Source organism: Nerophis lumbriciformis, linkage group LG29 (assembly GCF_033978685.3).
Source record: "Nerophis lumbriciformis linkage group LG29, RoL_Nlum_v2.1, whole genome shotgun sequence".
Lineage (NCBI taxonomy): Eukaryota > Metazoa > Chordata > Actinopteri > Syngnathiformes > Syngnathidae > Nerophis > Nerophis lumbriciformis.
This window is the reverse complement of record NC_084576.2, coordinates 34,296,236-34,312,416: the sequence shown is the minus strand read 5'-3', so window position 1 is coordinate 34,312,416 and position 16,181 is coordinate 34,296,236. Positions and strand designations below refer to the sequence as shown.

Here is a 16,181-nt window from a genome sequence, read left to right as displayed (position 1 = left end):
GTTGGAATGCTTTGAATAGGTTGACAAATGTGGGAATTGTGCATCTTGCAAAAGTTTCCCCTGGAAATTAGGGAATTTTGGGAAAAGTGGAATTTTATTGAAAATGATTAGGAGCATGAATGTCCTGAATGAGCTGAATTGGTTGGTGTTGGAATTGTTTAAATCGGTCAAGAAATGTTGGGAGTAGTAACAGTTTTTCAAATGAAAAATGGTATTACGAAATTTTGGGAAACCCGGGAATTTTTAAAGTTCTTAAACAAACTTGTTTTTTTTGGTCCTGACTAAGAGGAATGTTTTGACGGTGGAATGGTTGAAATGGGTTGAAAAATGTGAAAAGAGTCATGGCACTAGAAAAGGTTGGAAATAAGGTTAGAAAAAAAAACAGGACTTCCTGGAAATTTGTTGAACTTGGACAAATGGTTGTTGGAATTTCCAGGATGAGTGGAATGTGTTGAAGGTGGAATGGTTTGAATAGGTTGAAAAATGTGGGAGTTGTGGAAGTTGGGAAAAATGTCCCATTCATTTCAATGGGAATTTCTTGGAAATTTCGGGAATTTTTTGGAAAATTCTAAAATGTGAATGTTGGTGTTGGGATTTTCCAAAACGGTTGAGAAAATGTTGAAGTAGTAACATTTTTAATTGAGAAATGGTATTACGGATTTCCTGGAATTTCGGGAAAACCGGTAATTTTTCCAGTTGAAAAAAACAACTTTGTGTTTGTCCTGATTAAGAGGAATGTTTTGACGGTGGAACGGTTGAAAAATGTGGAAGGAGTAGTCGAAAATAGGGTTTAAAAACCGGGAATTCCTGGAATTTTTTTTAACTTGGAAAAATGGCAGTTTGAATGTCCCGGATGAGTGGAATGTGTTGATGTTGGAAGGGTTTGAATCGGTTGAAAAATGTGGGAATTGTGCAACTTGGAAAAATGTCCCATTCATTTCAATGGGAACTTCCTGGAAATTTAGGAATTTTGGGAAAAGCAGGATTTAAAAAAAAAATTATTAGGAGCATGAATGTCCTGAATGAGCTGAATTGGTTGGTGTTGGAATTGTTTAAATCGGTCAAGAAATGTTGGAGTAGTAACAGTTTTTCAAATGAAAAATGGTATTACGAAATTTTGGGAAACCCGGGAATTTTTTAAGTTCTTAAACAAACTTGTTTTTTTTGGTCCTGACTAAGAGGAATGTTTTGACGGTGGAACGGTTGAAATGGGTTGAAAAATGTGAAAAGAGTCATGGCACTAGAAAAGGTTGGAAATAAGGTTAGAAAAAAAAACAGGACTTCCTGGAAATTTGTTGAACGTGGAAAAATGGTTGTTGGAATTTCCAGGATGAGTGGAATGTGTTGAAGGTGGAATGGTTTGAATAGGTTGAAAAATGTGGGAGTTGTGGAAGTTGGGAAAAATGTCCCATTCATTTCAAATGGGAATTTCTTGGAAATTTCGGGAATTTTTTGGAAAATTCTAAAATGTGAATGTTGGTGTTGGGATTTTCCAAAACGGTAAAGAAAATGTTGAAGCAGTAAAATTTTTAATTGAGAAATGGTATTACGGATTTCCTGGAATTTCGGGAAAACCGGTAATTTTTCCAGTTGAAAAAAGACAACTTTGTGTTTGTCCTGATTAAGAGGAATGTTTTGACGGTGGAACGGTTGAAAAATGTGGAAAGAGTAGTCGAAAATAGGGTTTGAAAAACCGGGAATTCCTGGAAAAAATTTTAACTTGGAAAAATGACAGTTGGAATGTCCCGGATGAGTGGAATGTGTTGATGTTGGAAGGGTTTGAATCGGTTGAAAAATGTGGGAATTGTGCAACTTGGAAAAATGTCCCATTCATTTCAATGGGAACTTACTGGAAATTTGGGAATTTTGGGAAAAGCGGGATTTAAAAAAAAAAAATGATTAGGAGCATGAATGTCCTGAATGAGCTGAATTGGTTGGTGTTGGAATTGTTTAAATCGGTCAAGAAATGTTGGAGTAGTAACAGTTTTTCAAATGAAAAATGGTATTACGAAATTTTGGGAAACCCGGGAATTTTTTAAGTTCTTAAACAAACTTGTTTTTTTTGGTCCTGACTAAGAGGAATGTTTTGACGGTGGAATGGTTGAAATGGGTTGAAAAATTTGAAAAGAGTTGGAAATAAGGTTAGAAAAAAAACAGGACTTCCTGGAAATTTGTTGAACGTGGAAAAATGGTTGTTGGGATTTCCAGGATGAGTGGAATGTGTTGAAGGTGGAATGGTTTGAATAGGTTGAAAAATGTGGGAGTTGTGGAAGTTGGGAAAAATGTCCCATTCATTTCAATGGGAATTTCTTGGAAATTTCGGGAATTTTTTGGAAAATTCTAAAATGTGAATGTTGGTGTTGGGATTTTCCAAAACGGTAAAGAAAATGTTGAAGCAGTAAAATTTTTTATTGAGAAATGGTATTACGGATTTCCTGGAATTTCGGGAAAACCGGTAATTTTTCCAGTTGAAAAAAACAACTTTGTGTTTGTCCTGATTAAGAGGAATGTTTTGACGGTGGAACGGTTGAAAAATGTGGAAGGAGTAGTCGAAAATAGGGTTTGAAAAACCGGAAATTCCTGGAATTTTTTTTAACTTGGAAAAATGACAGTTTGAATGTCCCGGATGAGTGGAATGTGTTGATGTTGGAAGGGTTTGAATCGGTTGAAAAATGTGGGAATTGTGCAACTTGGAAAAATGTCCCATTCATTTCAATGGGAATTTACTGGAAATTTGGGAATTTTGGGAAAAGCGGGATTAAAAAAAAAATTATTAGGAGCATGAATGTCCTGAATGAGCTGAATTGGTTGGTGTTGGAATTGTTTAAATCGGTCAAGAAATGTTGGAGTAGTAACAGTTCTTCAATTGAAAAATGGTATTACGAAATTTTGGGAAACCCGGGAATTTTTAAAGTTCTTAAACAAACTTGTTTTTTTTTGGTCCTGACTAAGTGGAATGTTTTGACGGTGGAATGGTTGAAATGGGTTGAAAAATGTGAAAAGAGTCATGGCACTAGAAAAGGTTGGAAATAAGGTTAGAAAAAAAAACAGGACTTCCTGGAAATTTGTTGAACTTGGACAAATGGTTGTTGGAATTTCCAGGATGAGTGGAATGTGTTGAAGGTGGAATGGTTTGAATAGGTTGAAAAATGTGGGAGTTGTGGAAGTTGGGAAAAATGTCCCATTCATTTCAAATGGGAATTTCTTGGAAATTTCGGGAATTTTTTGGAAAATTCTAAAATGTGAATGTTGGTGTTGGGATTTTCCAAAACGGTAAAGAAAATGTTGAAGCAGTAAAATTTTTAATTGAGAAATGGTATTACGGATTTCCTGGAATTTCGGGAAAACCGGTAATTTTTCCAGTTGAAAAAAGACAACTTTGTGTTTGTCCTGATTAAGAGGAATGTTTTGACGGTGAAACGGTTGAAAAATGTGGAAGGAGTAGTCGAAAATAGGGTTTGAAAAACCGGGAATTCCTGGAATTTTTTTTAACTTGGAAAAATGACAGTTTGAATGTCCCGGATGAGTGGAATGTGTTGATGTTGGAAGGGTTTGAATCGGTTGAAAAATGTGGGAATTGTGCAACTTGGAAAAATGTCCCATTCATTTCAATGGGAACTTACTGGAAATTTGGGAATTTTGGGAAAAGCGGGATTTAAAAAAAAAATGATTAGGAGCATGAATGTCCTGAATGAGCTGAATTGGTTGGTGTTGGAATTGTTTAAATCGGTCAAGAAATGTTGGAGTAGTAACAGTTTTTCAAATGAAAAATGGTATTACGAAATTTTGGGAAACCCGGGAATTTTTAAAGTTCTTAAACAAACTTGTTTTTTTTGGTCCTGACTAAGAGGAATGTTTTGACGGTGGAACGGTTGAAATGGGTTGAAAAATGTGAAAAGAGTCATGGCACTAGAAAAGGTTGGAAATAAGGTTAGAAAAAAAAACAGGACTTCCTGGAAATTTGTTGAACGTGGACAAATGGTTGTTGGAATTCCCAGGATGAGTGGAATTTGTTGAACGTGGAATGGTTTGAATAGGTTGAAAAATGTGGGAGTTGTGGAAGTTAGGAAAAATGTCCCATTCATTTCAAATGGGAATTTCTTGGAAATTTCGGGAATTTTTTGGAAAATTCTAAAATGTGAATGTTGGTGTTGGGATTTTCCAAAACGGTAAAGAAAATGTTGAAGTAGTAAAATTTTTAATTGAGAAATGGTATTACGGATTTCCTGGAATTTCGGGAAAACCGGTAATTTTTCCAGTTGAAAAAAACAACTTTGTGTTTGTCCTGATTAAGAGGAATGTTTTGACGGTGGAACGGCTGAAAAATGTGGAAGGAGTAGTCGAAAATAGGGTTTGAAAAACCGGGAATTCCTGGAATTTTTTTTAACCTGGAAAAATGACAGTTTGAATGTCCCGGATGAGTGGAATGTGTTGATGTTGGAAGGGTTTGAATCGGTCGAAAAATGTGGGAATTGCGCAACTTGGAAAAATGTCCCATTCATTTCAATGGGAACTTACTGGAAATTTGGGAATTTTGGGAAAAGCGGGATTTAAAAAAAAAATGATTAGGAGCATGAATGTCCTGAATGAGCTGAATTGGTTGGTGTTGGAATTGTTTAAATCGGTCAAGAAATGTTGGAGTAGTAACAGTTTTTCAAATGAAAAATGGTATTACGAAATTTTGGGAAACCCGGGAATTTTTTAAGTTCTTAAACAAACTTGTTGAAAGAGTAACAGTTTTGATAGAGAAATTCCTGGAATTTCAGGAAAACCAGGAATTTTTCTAGTTCCTTTACCAAGAATGTAGTATGAATGCAAGAATAGTTTGAATGTTGGAATGGTTTGAATGTTGAAAAGTTAGAATTTCCAGGAAAACCGGAATTTGGTTTGGTATTTGGGAAAGTGTTGGTTTGAATGTCCAGGATGAATGGAATGTGTTGATGTTGGAATGCTTTGAATAGGTTGACAAATGTGGGAATTGTGCATCTTGCAAAAAGTTCCCCTGGAAATTGGGGAATTTTGGGAAAAGTGGAATTTTATTGAAAATGATTAGGACCATGAATGTCCTGAATGAGCTGAATTGGTTGGTGTTGGAATTGTTTAAATCGGTCAAGAAATGTTGGAGTAGTAACAGTTTTTCAAATGAAAAATGGTATTACGAAATTTTGGGAAACCCGGGAATTTTTAAAGTTCTTAAACAAACTTGTTTTTTTTGGTCCTGACTAAGAGGAATGTTTTAACGGTGGAATGGTTGAAATGGGTTGAAAAATGTGAAAAGAGTCATGGTACTAGAAAAGGTTGGAAATAAGGTTAGAAAAAAAACAGGACTTCCTGGAAATTTGTTGAACGTGGACAAATGGTTGTTGGAATTTCCAGGATGAGTGGAATTTGTTGAACGTGGAATGGTTTGAATAGGTTGAAAAATGTGGGGGTTGTGGAAGTTGGGAAAAATGTCCCATTCATTTCAAATGGGAATTTCTTGGAAATTTCGGGAATTTTTTGGAAAATTCTAAAATGTGAATGTTGGTGTTGGGATTTTCCAAAACGGTAAAGAAAATGTTGAAGCAGTAAAATTTTTAATTGAGAAATGGTATTACGGATTTCCTGGAATTTCGGGAAAACCGGTAATTTTTCCAGTTGAAAAAAACAACTTTGTGTTTGTCCTGATTAAGAGGAATGTTTTTAACGGTGAAATGGTTGAAAAATGTGGAAGGAGTAGTCGAAAATAGGGTTTGAAAAACCGGGAATTCCTGGAAAAAAAATTTAACTTGGAAAAATGACAGTTTGAATGTCCAGGATGAGTGGAATGTGTTGATGTTGGAAGGGTTTGAATCGGTTGAAAAATGTGGGAATTGTGCAACTTGGAAAAATGTCCCATTCATTTCAATGGGAACTTACTGGAAATTTGGGAATTTTGGGAAAAGCGGGATTTAAAAAAAAAATGATTAGGAGCATGAATGTCCTGAATGAGCTGAATTGGTTGGTGTTGGAATTGTTTAAATCGGTCAAGAAATGTTGGAGTAGTAACAGTTTTTCAAATGATAAATGGTATTATGAAATTTTGGGAAACCCGGGAATTTTTAAAGTTCTTAAACAAACTTGTTTTTTTTGGTCCTGACTAAGAGGAATGTTTTGACGGTGGAATGGTTGAAATGGGTTGAAAAATGTGAAAAGAGTCATGGCACTAGAAAAGGTTGGAAATAAGGTTAGGGGAAAAAACAGGACTTCCTGGAAATTTGTTGAACGTGGAAAAATGGTTGTTGGAATTTCCAGGATGAGTGGAATGTGTTGAAGGTGGAATGGTTTGAATAGGTTGAAAAATGTGGGAGTTGTGGAAGTTGGGAAAAATGTCCCATTCATTTCAATGGGAATTTCTTGGAAATTTCGGGAATTTTTTGGAAAATTCTAAAATGTGAATGTTGGTGTTGGGATTTTCCAAAACGGTAAAGAAAATGTTGAAGTAGTAACGTTTTTAATTGAGAAATGGTATTACGGATTTCCTGGAATTTCGGGAAAACCGGTAATTTTTCCAGTTGAAAAAACAACTCTGTGTTTGTCCTGATTAAGAGGAATGTTTTGACGGTGGAACGGTTGAAAAATGTGGAAGGAGTAGTCGAAAATAGGGTTTGAAAAACCGGGAATTCCTGGAATTTTTTTTAACTTGGAAAAATGACAGTTTGAATGTCCCGGATGAGTGGAATGTGTTAATGTTGGAAGGGTTTGAATCGGTTGAAAAATGTGGGAATTGTGCAACTTGGAAAAATGTCCCATTCATTTCAATGGGAACTTCCTGGAAATTTGGGAATTTTGGGAAAAGCGGGATTAAAAAAAAATGATTAGGAGCATGAATGTCCTGAATGAGCTGAATTGGTTGGTGTTGGAATTGTTTAAATCGGTCAAGAAATGTTGGAGTAGTAACAGTTTTTCAAATGAAAAATGGTATTAGGAAATTTTGGGAAACCCGGGAATTTTTTAAGTTCTTAAACAAACTTGGTTTTTTTTGGTCCTGACTAAGAGGAATGTTTTGACGGTGGAACGGTTGAAAAATGTGGAAGGAGTAGTCGAAAATAGGGTTTGAAAAACCGGGAATTCCTGGAATTTTTTTTAACTTGGAAAAATGACAGTTTGAATGTCCAGGATGAGTGGAATATGTTGAAGGTGGAATGGTGTAAATAGGTTGAACAATGTGGAATGGTGGAAGTTTGAAAAATGGCCAATTCATTTTGAACGGGGAAAAATGTCCTGGAAAACCTGGAATTCTGGGAAATGTGGGAATTTGTCAAGGGAAAGTTTGAAGTTGGAACAGTTTGAATTGGATAAAAAATGTGGGGATTGTGGAACTTAGAAAAATGTTAAATTTTTGCCAATGGGAATTTTATGGAATTTTTTTTGAAAATGTAAAAGAAAAATTCTGAAAGTTTGTGTTAGAATTTTTCAAAACGGTTGAAAAATGTTTAAGTAGTAACTTTTTTTTATTGAGAAATGGTATTATGTAATTCCTGGAATTTTGGGAAAACCGGGAATTTTTCCAGTTCAAAAAACGACTTAGTTTTTGTCCTGATTAAGAGGAATGTTTGGACGGTGGAACGCTTGAAGTGGTTTGAAAAATGTGGAAGGAGTAGTCAACAGAAAAAAAGGTGAAAATAGGGTTTGCAAAACCGGGAATTCAGGGAAATCCTGGATTTTTTTTAACTTGGAAAAATGATATTTTGAATGTCCAGGATGAGTGGAATGTGTTGGGTGGAATGGTGTGAATGGGTTGAAAAATGTGGGAGTTGTGGAAGTTGGGAAAAATGTCCCATTCATTTCAATGGGAATTTCTTGGAAAATTCGGGAATTTTTTGGAAAATTCTAAAATGTGAATGTTGGTGTTGGGATTTTCCAAAACGGTAAAGAAAATGTTGAAGTAGTAAAATTTTTAATTGAGAAATGGTATTACGGATTTCCTGGAATTTCGGGAAAACCGGTAATTTTTCCAGTTGAAAAAAACAACTTTGTGTTTGTCCTGATTAAGAGGAATGTTTTGACGGTGGAACGGTTGAAAAATGTGGAAGGAGTAGTCGAAAATAGGGTTTGAAAAACCGGGAATTCCTGGAATTTTTTTTAACTTGGAAAAATGACAGTTTGAATGTCCAGGATGAGTGGAATATGTTGAAGGTGGAATGGTGTGAATAGGTTGAAAAATGTGGAATGGTGGAAGTTTGAAAAATGGCCAATTCATTTCAATGGGAATTTCTTGGAAAATTTGGAAATTTTTGGAAAATTCTAAAATGTGAATGTTGGTGTTGGGATTTTCCAAAACGGTAAAGAAAATGTTGAAGTAGTAACATTTTTAATTGAGAAATGGTATTACGGATTTCCTGGAATTTCGGGAAAACCGGTAATTTTTCCAGTTGAAAAAAACAACTTTGTGTTTGTCCTGATTAAGAGGAATGTTTTGACGGTGAAACGGTTGAAAAATGTGGAAGGAGTAGTCGAAAATAGGGTTTGAAAAACCGGGAATTCCTGGAATTTCTTTTAACTTGGAAAAATGACAGTTTGAATGTCCAGGATGAGTGGAATATGTTGAAGGTGGAATGGTGTGAATAGGTTGAAAAATGTGGAATGGTGGAAGTTTGAAAAATGGCCAATTCATTTTGAATGGGAAAAATGTCCCGGAAAACCTGGAATTCTGGGAAATGTGGGAATTTGTTAAGGGAAAGCTTGAAGTTGGAACAGTTTGAATTGGATAAAAAATGTGGGGATTGTGGAACTTAGAAAAATGTTCAATTTTTGCCAATGGGAATTTTATGGAATTGTTTTTGAAAATGTAAAAAAAAAATTCTGAAAGAGTTTGTGTTAGAATTTTTCAAAACGGTTGAAAAATGTTTAAGTAGTAACTTTTTTTTATTGAGAAATGGTATTATGTAATTCCTGGAATTTTGGGAAAACCGGGAATTTTTCCAGTTCAAAAAACGACTTAGTTTTTGTCCTGATTAAGAGGAATGTTTGGACGGTGGAACGCTTGAAGTGGTTTGAAAAATGTGGAAGGAGTAGTCAACAGAAAAAAAGGTGAAAATAGGGTTTGAAAAACCGGGAATTCAGGGAAATACTGGAATTTTTTTTAACTTGGAAAAATGATATTTTGAATGTCCAGGATGAGTGGAATGTGTTGAAGGTGGAATGGTGTGAACGGGTTGAAAAATGTGGGAGTTGTGGAAGTTGGGAAAAATGTCCCATTCATTTCAATGGGAATTTCTTGGAAAATTTGGAAATTTTTGGAAAATTCTAAAATGTGAATGTTGGTGTTGGGATTTTCCAAAACGTTTGAGAAAATGTTGAAGTAGTAACATTTTTAATTGAGAAATGGCATTACGGAATTCCTGGAATTTCGGGAAAATTGGTAATTTTTCCAGTTGAAAAAACAACTTTGTGTTTGTCCTGATTAAGAGGAATGTTTTGACGGTGGAACGGTTGAAAAAATGTGGAAGGAGTAGTCGAAAATAGGGTTTGAAAAACCGGGAATTCCTGGAATTTTTTTTAACTTGGAAAAATGACAGTTTGAATGTCCAGGATGAGTGGAATATGTTGAAGGTGGAATGGTGTGAATAGGTTCAAAAATGTGGAATGGTGGAAGTTTGAAAAATGGCCAATTCATTTTGAACGGGAAAAATGTCCCGGAAAACCTGGAATTCTGGGAATTTGTCAAGGAAAAGTTTGAAGTTGGAACAGTTTGAATTGGATACAAAATGTGGGGATTGTGGAACTTTGAAAAATGTTAAATTTTTGCCAATGGGAATTTTATGGAATTTTTTTTGAAAATGCAAAAAAAATTCTGAAAGAGTTGGTGTTAAAGGAGTAGTCGAAAATAGGGTTTGAAAAACCGGGAATTCTGGGAATTCCTGGAAAAAAAATTTAACTTGGAAAAATGACAGTTTGAATGTCCAGGATGAGTGGAAAATGTTGAAGGTGGAATGGTGTGAATAGGTTGAAAAATGTGGAATGGTGGAAGTTTGAAAAATGGCCAATTCATTTTGAACGGGGAAAAATGTCCCGGAAAACCTGGAATTCTGGGAAATGTGGGAATTTGTCAAAGGAAAGTTTGAAGTTGGAACAGTTTGAATTGGATAAAAAATGTGGGATTTGTGGAACTTTGAAAAATGTTCAATTTTTGCCAATGGGAATTTTATGGATTTTTTTTTGAAAATGCAAAAAAAAATTCTGAAAGAGTTGGTGTTAGAATTTTTCAAAACGGTTGAAAAATGTTTAAGTAGTAACTTTTTTTTTTTATTGAGAAATGGTATTATGTAATTCCTGGAATTTTTGGGAAAACCAGGAATTTTTCCAGTTGAAAAAACAACTTAGTTTTTGTCCTGATTAAGAGGAATGTTTGGACGGTGGAACGCTTGAAAAATGTGGAAGGAGTAGTCAACAGAAAAAAAGGTGAAAATAGGGTTTGAAAAACCGGGAATTCAGGGAAATCCTGGAATTTTTTTTAACTTGGAAAAATGATATTTTGAATGTCCAGGATGAGTGGAATGTGTTGAAGGTGGAATGGTGTGAATGGGTTGAAAAATGTGGGAGTTGTGGAAGTTGGGAAAATTGTCCCATTCATTTCAATGGGAATTTCCTGGAAAATTTGGAAATTTTTGGAAAATTCTAAAATGTGAATGTTGGAATTTTCCAAAACGGTTGAGAAAATGTTGAAGTAGTAACATTTTTAATTGAGAAATGGTATTACGGAATTCCTGGAATTTCAGGAAAACCGGTAATTTTTCCAGTTGAAAAAAACAACTTTGTGTTTGTCCTGATTAAGAGGAATGTTTTGACGGTGGAACGGTTGAAAAATGTGGAAGGAGTAGTCGAAAATAGGGTTTGAAAAACCGGGAATTCTGGGAATTCCTGGAATTTTTTTTAACTTGGAAAAATGACAGTTTGAATGTCCAGGAGGAGTGGAATATGTTGAAGGTGGAATGGTGTGAATAGGTTGAAAAATGTGGAATGGTGGAAGTTTGAAAAATGGCCAATTCATTTTGAATGGGAAAAATGTCCCGGAAAACCTGGAATTCTGGGAAATGTGGGAATTTGTTAAGGGAAAGCTTGAAGTTGGAACAGTTTGAATTGGATAAAAAATGTGGGGATTGTGGAACTTAGAAAAATGTTCAATTTTTGCCAATGGGAATTTTATGGAATTTTTTTTGAAAATGCAAAAAAGAAATTCTGAAAGAGTTTGTGTTAGAATTTTTCAAAACGGTTGAAAAATGTTTAAGTTTCTGGGAAATGTGGGAATTTGTCAAGGGAAAGTTTGAAGTTGGAACAGTTTGAATTTAAAAACATCACAACACACTTTTGATGTTAAAGGTCTAAAAAAAAATGATGTAAAACGTCCGGCTAGAAATAAAAAACCTCAGTCCTCACTTCCAAACGTCAAAAAAACAGAATTTGTTTGTATTTCTATTTACATTTTATACACCTGGGCCCTATTTAGCCCGGGTGTGTTTTCCAGGAAGCCGGGAGGACACATTAGTGTGACGTTGCTACCTCTGTTTTCATGATTCTCCACAAGTTGAGGACGACACGTCCGATGATGTTGATGGCAGACATGGTGTCTGCTCCGTACTCGTCTCTGTCGGCAGTGAAGCGATTGTCTCTGGAGTCACCTGAGGAGACACCAAAGGACAGCCAATCACAGGAGGAGGAGGCGGGGCCTGTGCGCTAAATAGCAAAATCTCCCACACCCTATTTGGGAATGATGTGAACTAGGGTTGGACGATACTAGTATAGTACCACGATACTAATGAATCATATTCGGTACTATACCGGCCTCTAAAAAGTACCGGTTTTAGGAGCATGTTGGGCAGCGCACACACACAGAGTACTTACAAGCAGACACAGTGTGTAGACAGAAAAGGGAGAACGGACGCATTTTGGTGTAAAAAGTCAAGATAAAGGTGAAGTTATAACACTGAAACACCCTCAGGAAGAGACGCTTTAAGACATGGCTAGCTAGCTAGCGGCTAACATCCATTAATATTACTAAAACGTGTTCATTTACTGTTAATATCTGCTTATTTTCTGTTTCAACATGTTCTATCTACACTTCTGTTCAAATGTAATAATCACTTATTCTTCTCTTCTTTGATACTTGACATTAGTTTTGGATGATACCACACATTTAGGTATGGATGTGATACCAAGTAGTTACAGGATCATACATTGGTCATATTCAAAGTCCTCATGTGTCCAGGGACATATTTACTGACTTTATAAACATTTAATATACATTTGGAAAAAAAGGAAAGAAGATTTTGTGCCGATAAAAAATATCGATAGTAGTATCGACTAGATACGCTATTGTACTTGGTATCATTACAGTGGATGTCACATGTCGATCCACCCATGGCATTTGTTTACATTCATTATTCTTATTATGTTTCTTTTTATTTTTCTCTTCTTTGATACTTGACATTAGTTTTGGATGATACCACACATTTAGGTATGGATGTGATACCAAGTAGTTACAGGATCATACATTGGTCATATTCAAAGTCCTCATGTGTCCAGGGACATATTTACTGACTTTATAAACATTTAATATACATTTGAAAAAAAGGAAAGATTTCGTGCCGATAAAAAATATCGATAGTAGTATCGACTAGATACGCTATTGTACTTGGTATCATTACAGTGGATGTCACATGTCGATCCACCCATGGCATTTGTTTACATTCATTATTCTTATTCTTATTATGTTTCTTTTTATTTTTCTCTTCTTTGATACTTGACATTAGTTTTGGATGATACCACACATTTAGGTATGGATGTGATACCAAGTAGTTACAGGATCATACATTGGTCATATTCAAAGTCCTCATGTGTCCAGGGACATATTTACTGACTTTATAAACATAATATGAATTTTTTTTAAAAGGATAAAAAAATATCGATGTAATCATAGTAGTATCGACTAGATACGCTATTGTACTTGGTATCATTACAGTGGATGTCACATGTCGATCCACCCATGGCATTTGTTTACATTCATTATTCTTATTATGTTTATTTTTATTTTTCTCTTCTTTGATACTTGACATTAGTTTTGGATGATACCACACATTTAGGTATGGATGTGATACCAAGTAGTTACAGGATCATACATTGGTCATATTCAAAGTCCTCATGTGTCCAGGGACATATTTACTGACTTTATAAACAAAGTATGACTTTTTAAGAAAAAAAAGAAAAATAGATTTTGTGACGATAAAAAATATTGATGTAATCATAGTAGTATCGACTAGATACTTGGTATCATTACAGTGGATGTCAGGTGTAGTTCCACCCATGGCATTTGTTTACATTGTGACGGTGGTGAGCTATTGTATCCTCCTACGGCGTGTAGTGAAGCATGTTTAGCTATTCCTCGTCCTCCAGTGATAATGCTACTTGCAAGAAACTTATTGTTGCCACGGAGACCAGGTTTAGTGATTTAGAAGTAGCTCCTCTTCCTGAGGGTGTTTCAGTGTTGTAACTTCACCTTTATCTTGACTTTTTACACCAAAATGCGTCCATTCTCCCTTTTCTGTCTACACACTGTGTCTGCTTGTAAGTACTCTGTGTGTGTGCGCTGCCCAACATGCTCCTCTGCTGCTAAAACCAGCAATGTCATGAAGACACGTCGTCATGCCTATAAAAAAAAATGATATATGGCAAACCGGTACTTTTCAAACAGAGTATAGTACCGTTTTTGATTAATTAGTACCGCGATACTATACTAGAACCGGTATACCGTACAACCCGAACTAAAAGTAAGTACATCAATATGAAATACCACTGAAGGCAGCATCTATAAAATGTGAAGGTGAGAGGTTATTCTGATACATTAAATATGCTAAGTAGTAATATATACTGAGCTCTCTGAACTAAACATCTCAGTTTTTTGGCAAATTAGTGTAATATCTAATATTACTTATTAATAATGGAATTGTTTTATTTTTACAATATGCCAAGTGCCAATAAAAAAAAAAGAAAAGAGAAATAATATAATATAAATATAATAATTATATTATTACAATATCATATTATTTTTTAAATGTATTTTTTTAAAAATTAAAAAAATCAGAAAATTGATATTAGGACATTAAAAATCTATATATACAGTAGAGGCCAAAAGTTAGGACACACCTTGTTTATGTTCATGACTATTTACATTGTAGATTGTAGAGATACGCGGATAGGCAATTTATTTCATCCGCAACCGCGTCAGAAAGTCGTCAACCATCCGCCATCCACCCGATGTAACGTTTGATCAGAACTGCACCCGCCCGCCATCCGCCCGCCCGAAGTTATATTTACGGAGGCAATAATTGAGCATGGACTTCCAATCGCACTGGCTGATCACATGGGACAGTTAAATGTTTGTAATGCAACCTTTAAAAATCATTATGCAGTGATCGCGGTCCCAAAAATAAACTTTTCTTGCATGATAATGTCCAGAAAAATTCGCTTTATATTACTATAGAGTCCTTTTAACGAATGAGTTTGATGGTTTATCACAAACCTTAAATGAAAGAAGTCCTTTGTTCTCCTGCACCATGCATGCGCTTTGGCCTTGCTTCGTGTTTGGTGCGCAATCCTGTCGGCTGTATTTCACAGCACGACATACTGTTAAAAGTGTTTATACTATTTATGCTTTCAAGTCCAAGTTGAAGAAATCTTGTTAAATGTTGACAGCATAACTACCAAAATACAGAAGTATGTCCTTAATATTTTTGCAGTGCTATTTCTGTTGAAAAGTTCAAATGATTACATTAGAGATGTGATGTGCCACTTTTCAAGTGTCTGATGGCTTCAATTAATTTTCATTAATTTTTCATATTTTGAATTCTTTTGAAAAAACGACATTTGAATTGTAATTCCATGCTATTGACAGGACTATTAATTGTAATGAAGTTAGCTTACCATGTTTACAGTATGATAATTGTGATAGAAATGTGAATTTTAGGCACAGAATATTTTTTACAATTGAACAAGGCAGTAGATTATACAAGCTTGGACAGAAAGTTAATAATGACACCAATTTTTTTTTTAATGGAATTGTTTAGTACTGTTTTACCATTTGTTTACTGTAAAAAGTGTTTATACTTTCAATGAACAAATTGAAGTCTTGTGAAAGGTTGACAGGATAACTGGCATTAACTGTCAAAATAATTTCAAACTATTGAAGTTAGCTTACAGAATAAACATGTCAATCAACCCATATGATTTTTGCTGTAATATTTTTGTTTTGAAAAGTCACTGTGACTGATAGAAAAGTGATGGTTTTAGCAACATTTTAACCTGTCTGAATGCAATCAATCATTTTGCGTCGGGGGGCGAACCTGAACCCCCCACCAGGACTTTGTCCTGGACCTACCGGGGCCTGCGGCCCTTGGACCCTGGCTACTAGGTTTTTCTGATTTCAAAAGTTGGCAGGTATGGTGAGGTTATAAAGCTTTTGCCTGTTAAAGAAAGGAGACTGATCCAATGCAGGACAGACATTTGCGTGCCACGCTGTCACGACCCAGACGCACACCAGTGCGCAATCATATGGGAGCCGCGCTGAGCGCACCTCCAAGCGCGTCTCGCTGCCGGCGACGGCCAGGTATGGGCCCACGCTCCAGCGCCATCCATTTTCAGGGCTAGTTGATTCGGCAGGTGGGTTGTTACACACTCCTTAGCGGGTTCCGACTTCCATGGCCACCGTCCTGCTGTCTATATCAACCAGGGTGAGCCCCACCCCTTTCGTGAGCGCACTGCGCGCGGAGTGACCCCTGTTACGCGCCCCCGGCCACGGGGGTGGCGGGCAGGTAAGCTGCTTACCTGCTGCGCGTGACGCCGGCCGCGGCGAAGGCGGGCGAGGCGGGGTGTCGGTGCGGTGGGCGCGGTGGTGACCCTGGACGTGCGTCGGGCCCTTCTCGCGGATCGCCTCAGCTACGGCTCCCGGTGGGGCCCTCTCGGGGGAAGGGGCCTCGTCCCTTCTCCGCTCTGTAAAAGTGTCCATCTCTTTTCTTTTTTCTTCTTCTGTTGTGGCATATGCTACAGGTGCCTGCTCGTTTTTCGTATGTGGGTAACAACATTAACTATGTATATATATTTCCCAATTGGTTTAACTGCCACCCGCAAAAATAAAAAAATAAAAAAATAAAATAAAAAAATCTAATTAA

General features: G+C 36.1%; 1 protein-coding gene across 1 annotated transcript in view; it reads right to left on the bottom strand.

The window, feature by feature from the left end:
* rev3l (REV3 like, DNA directed polymerase zeta catalytic subunit) overlaps positions 1 to 16,181 on the bottom strand; it is a 186,480-nt gene that overhangs the window by 33,673 nt on the left and 136,626 nt on the right. Inside the window, exon 20 of the mRNA XM_061924449.1 lies at positions 11,521 to 11,639. Within this exon, the coding sequence (XP_061780433.1) occupies positions 11,521 to 11,639 (119 nt within the window). The remainder of the gene's footprint in view (positions 1 to 11,520; positions 11,640 to 16,181) is intronic.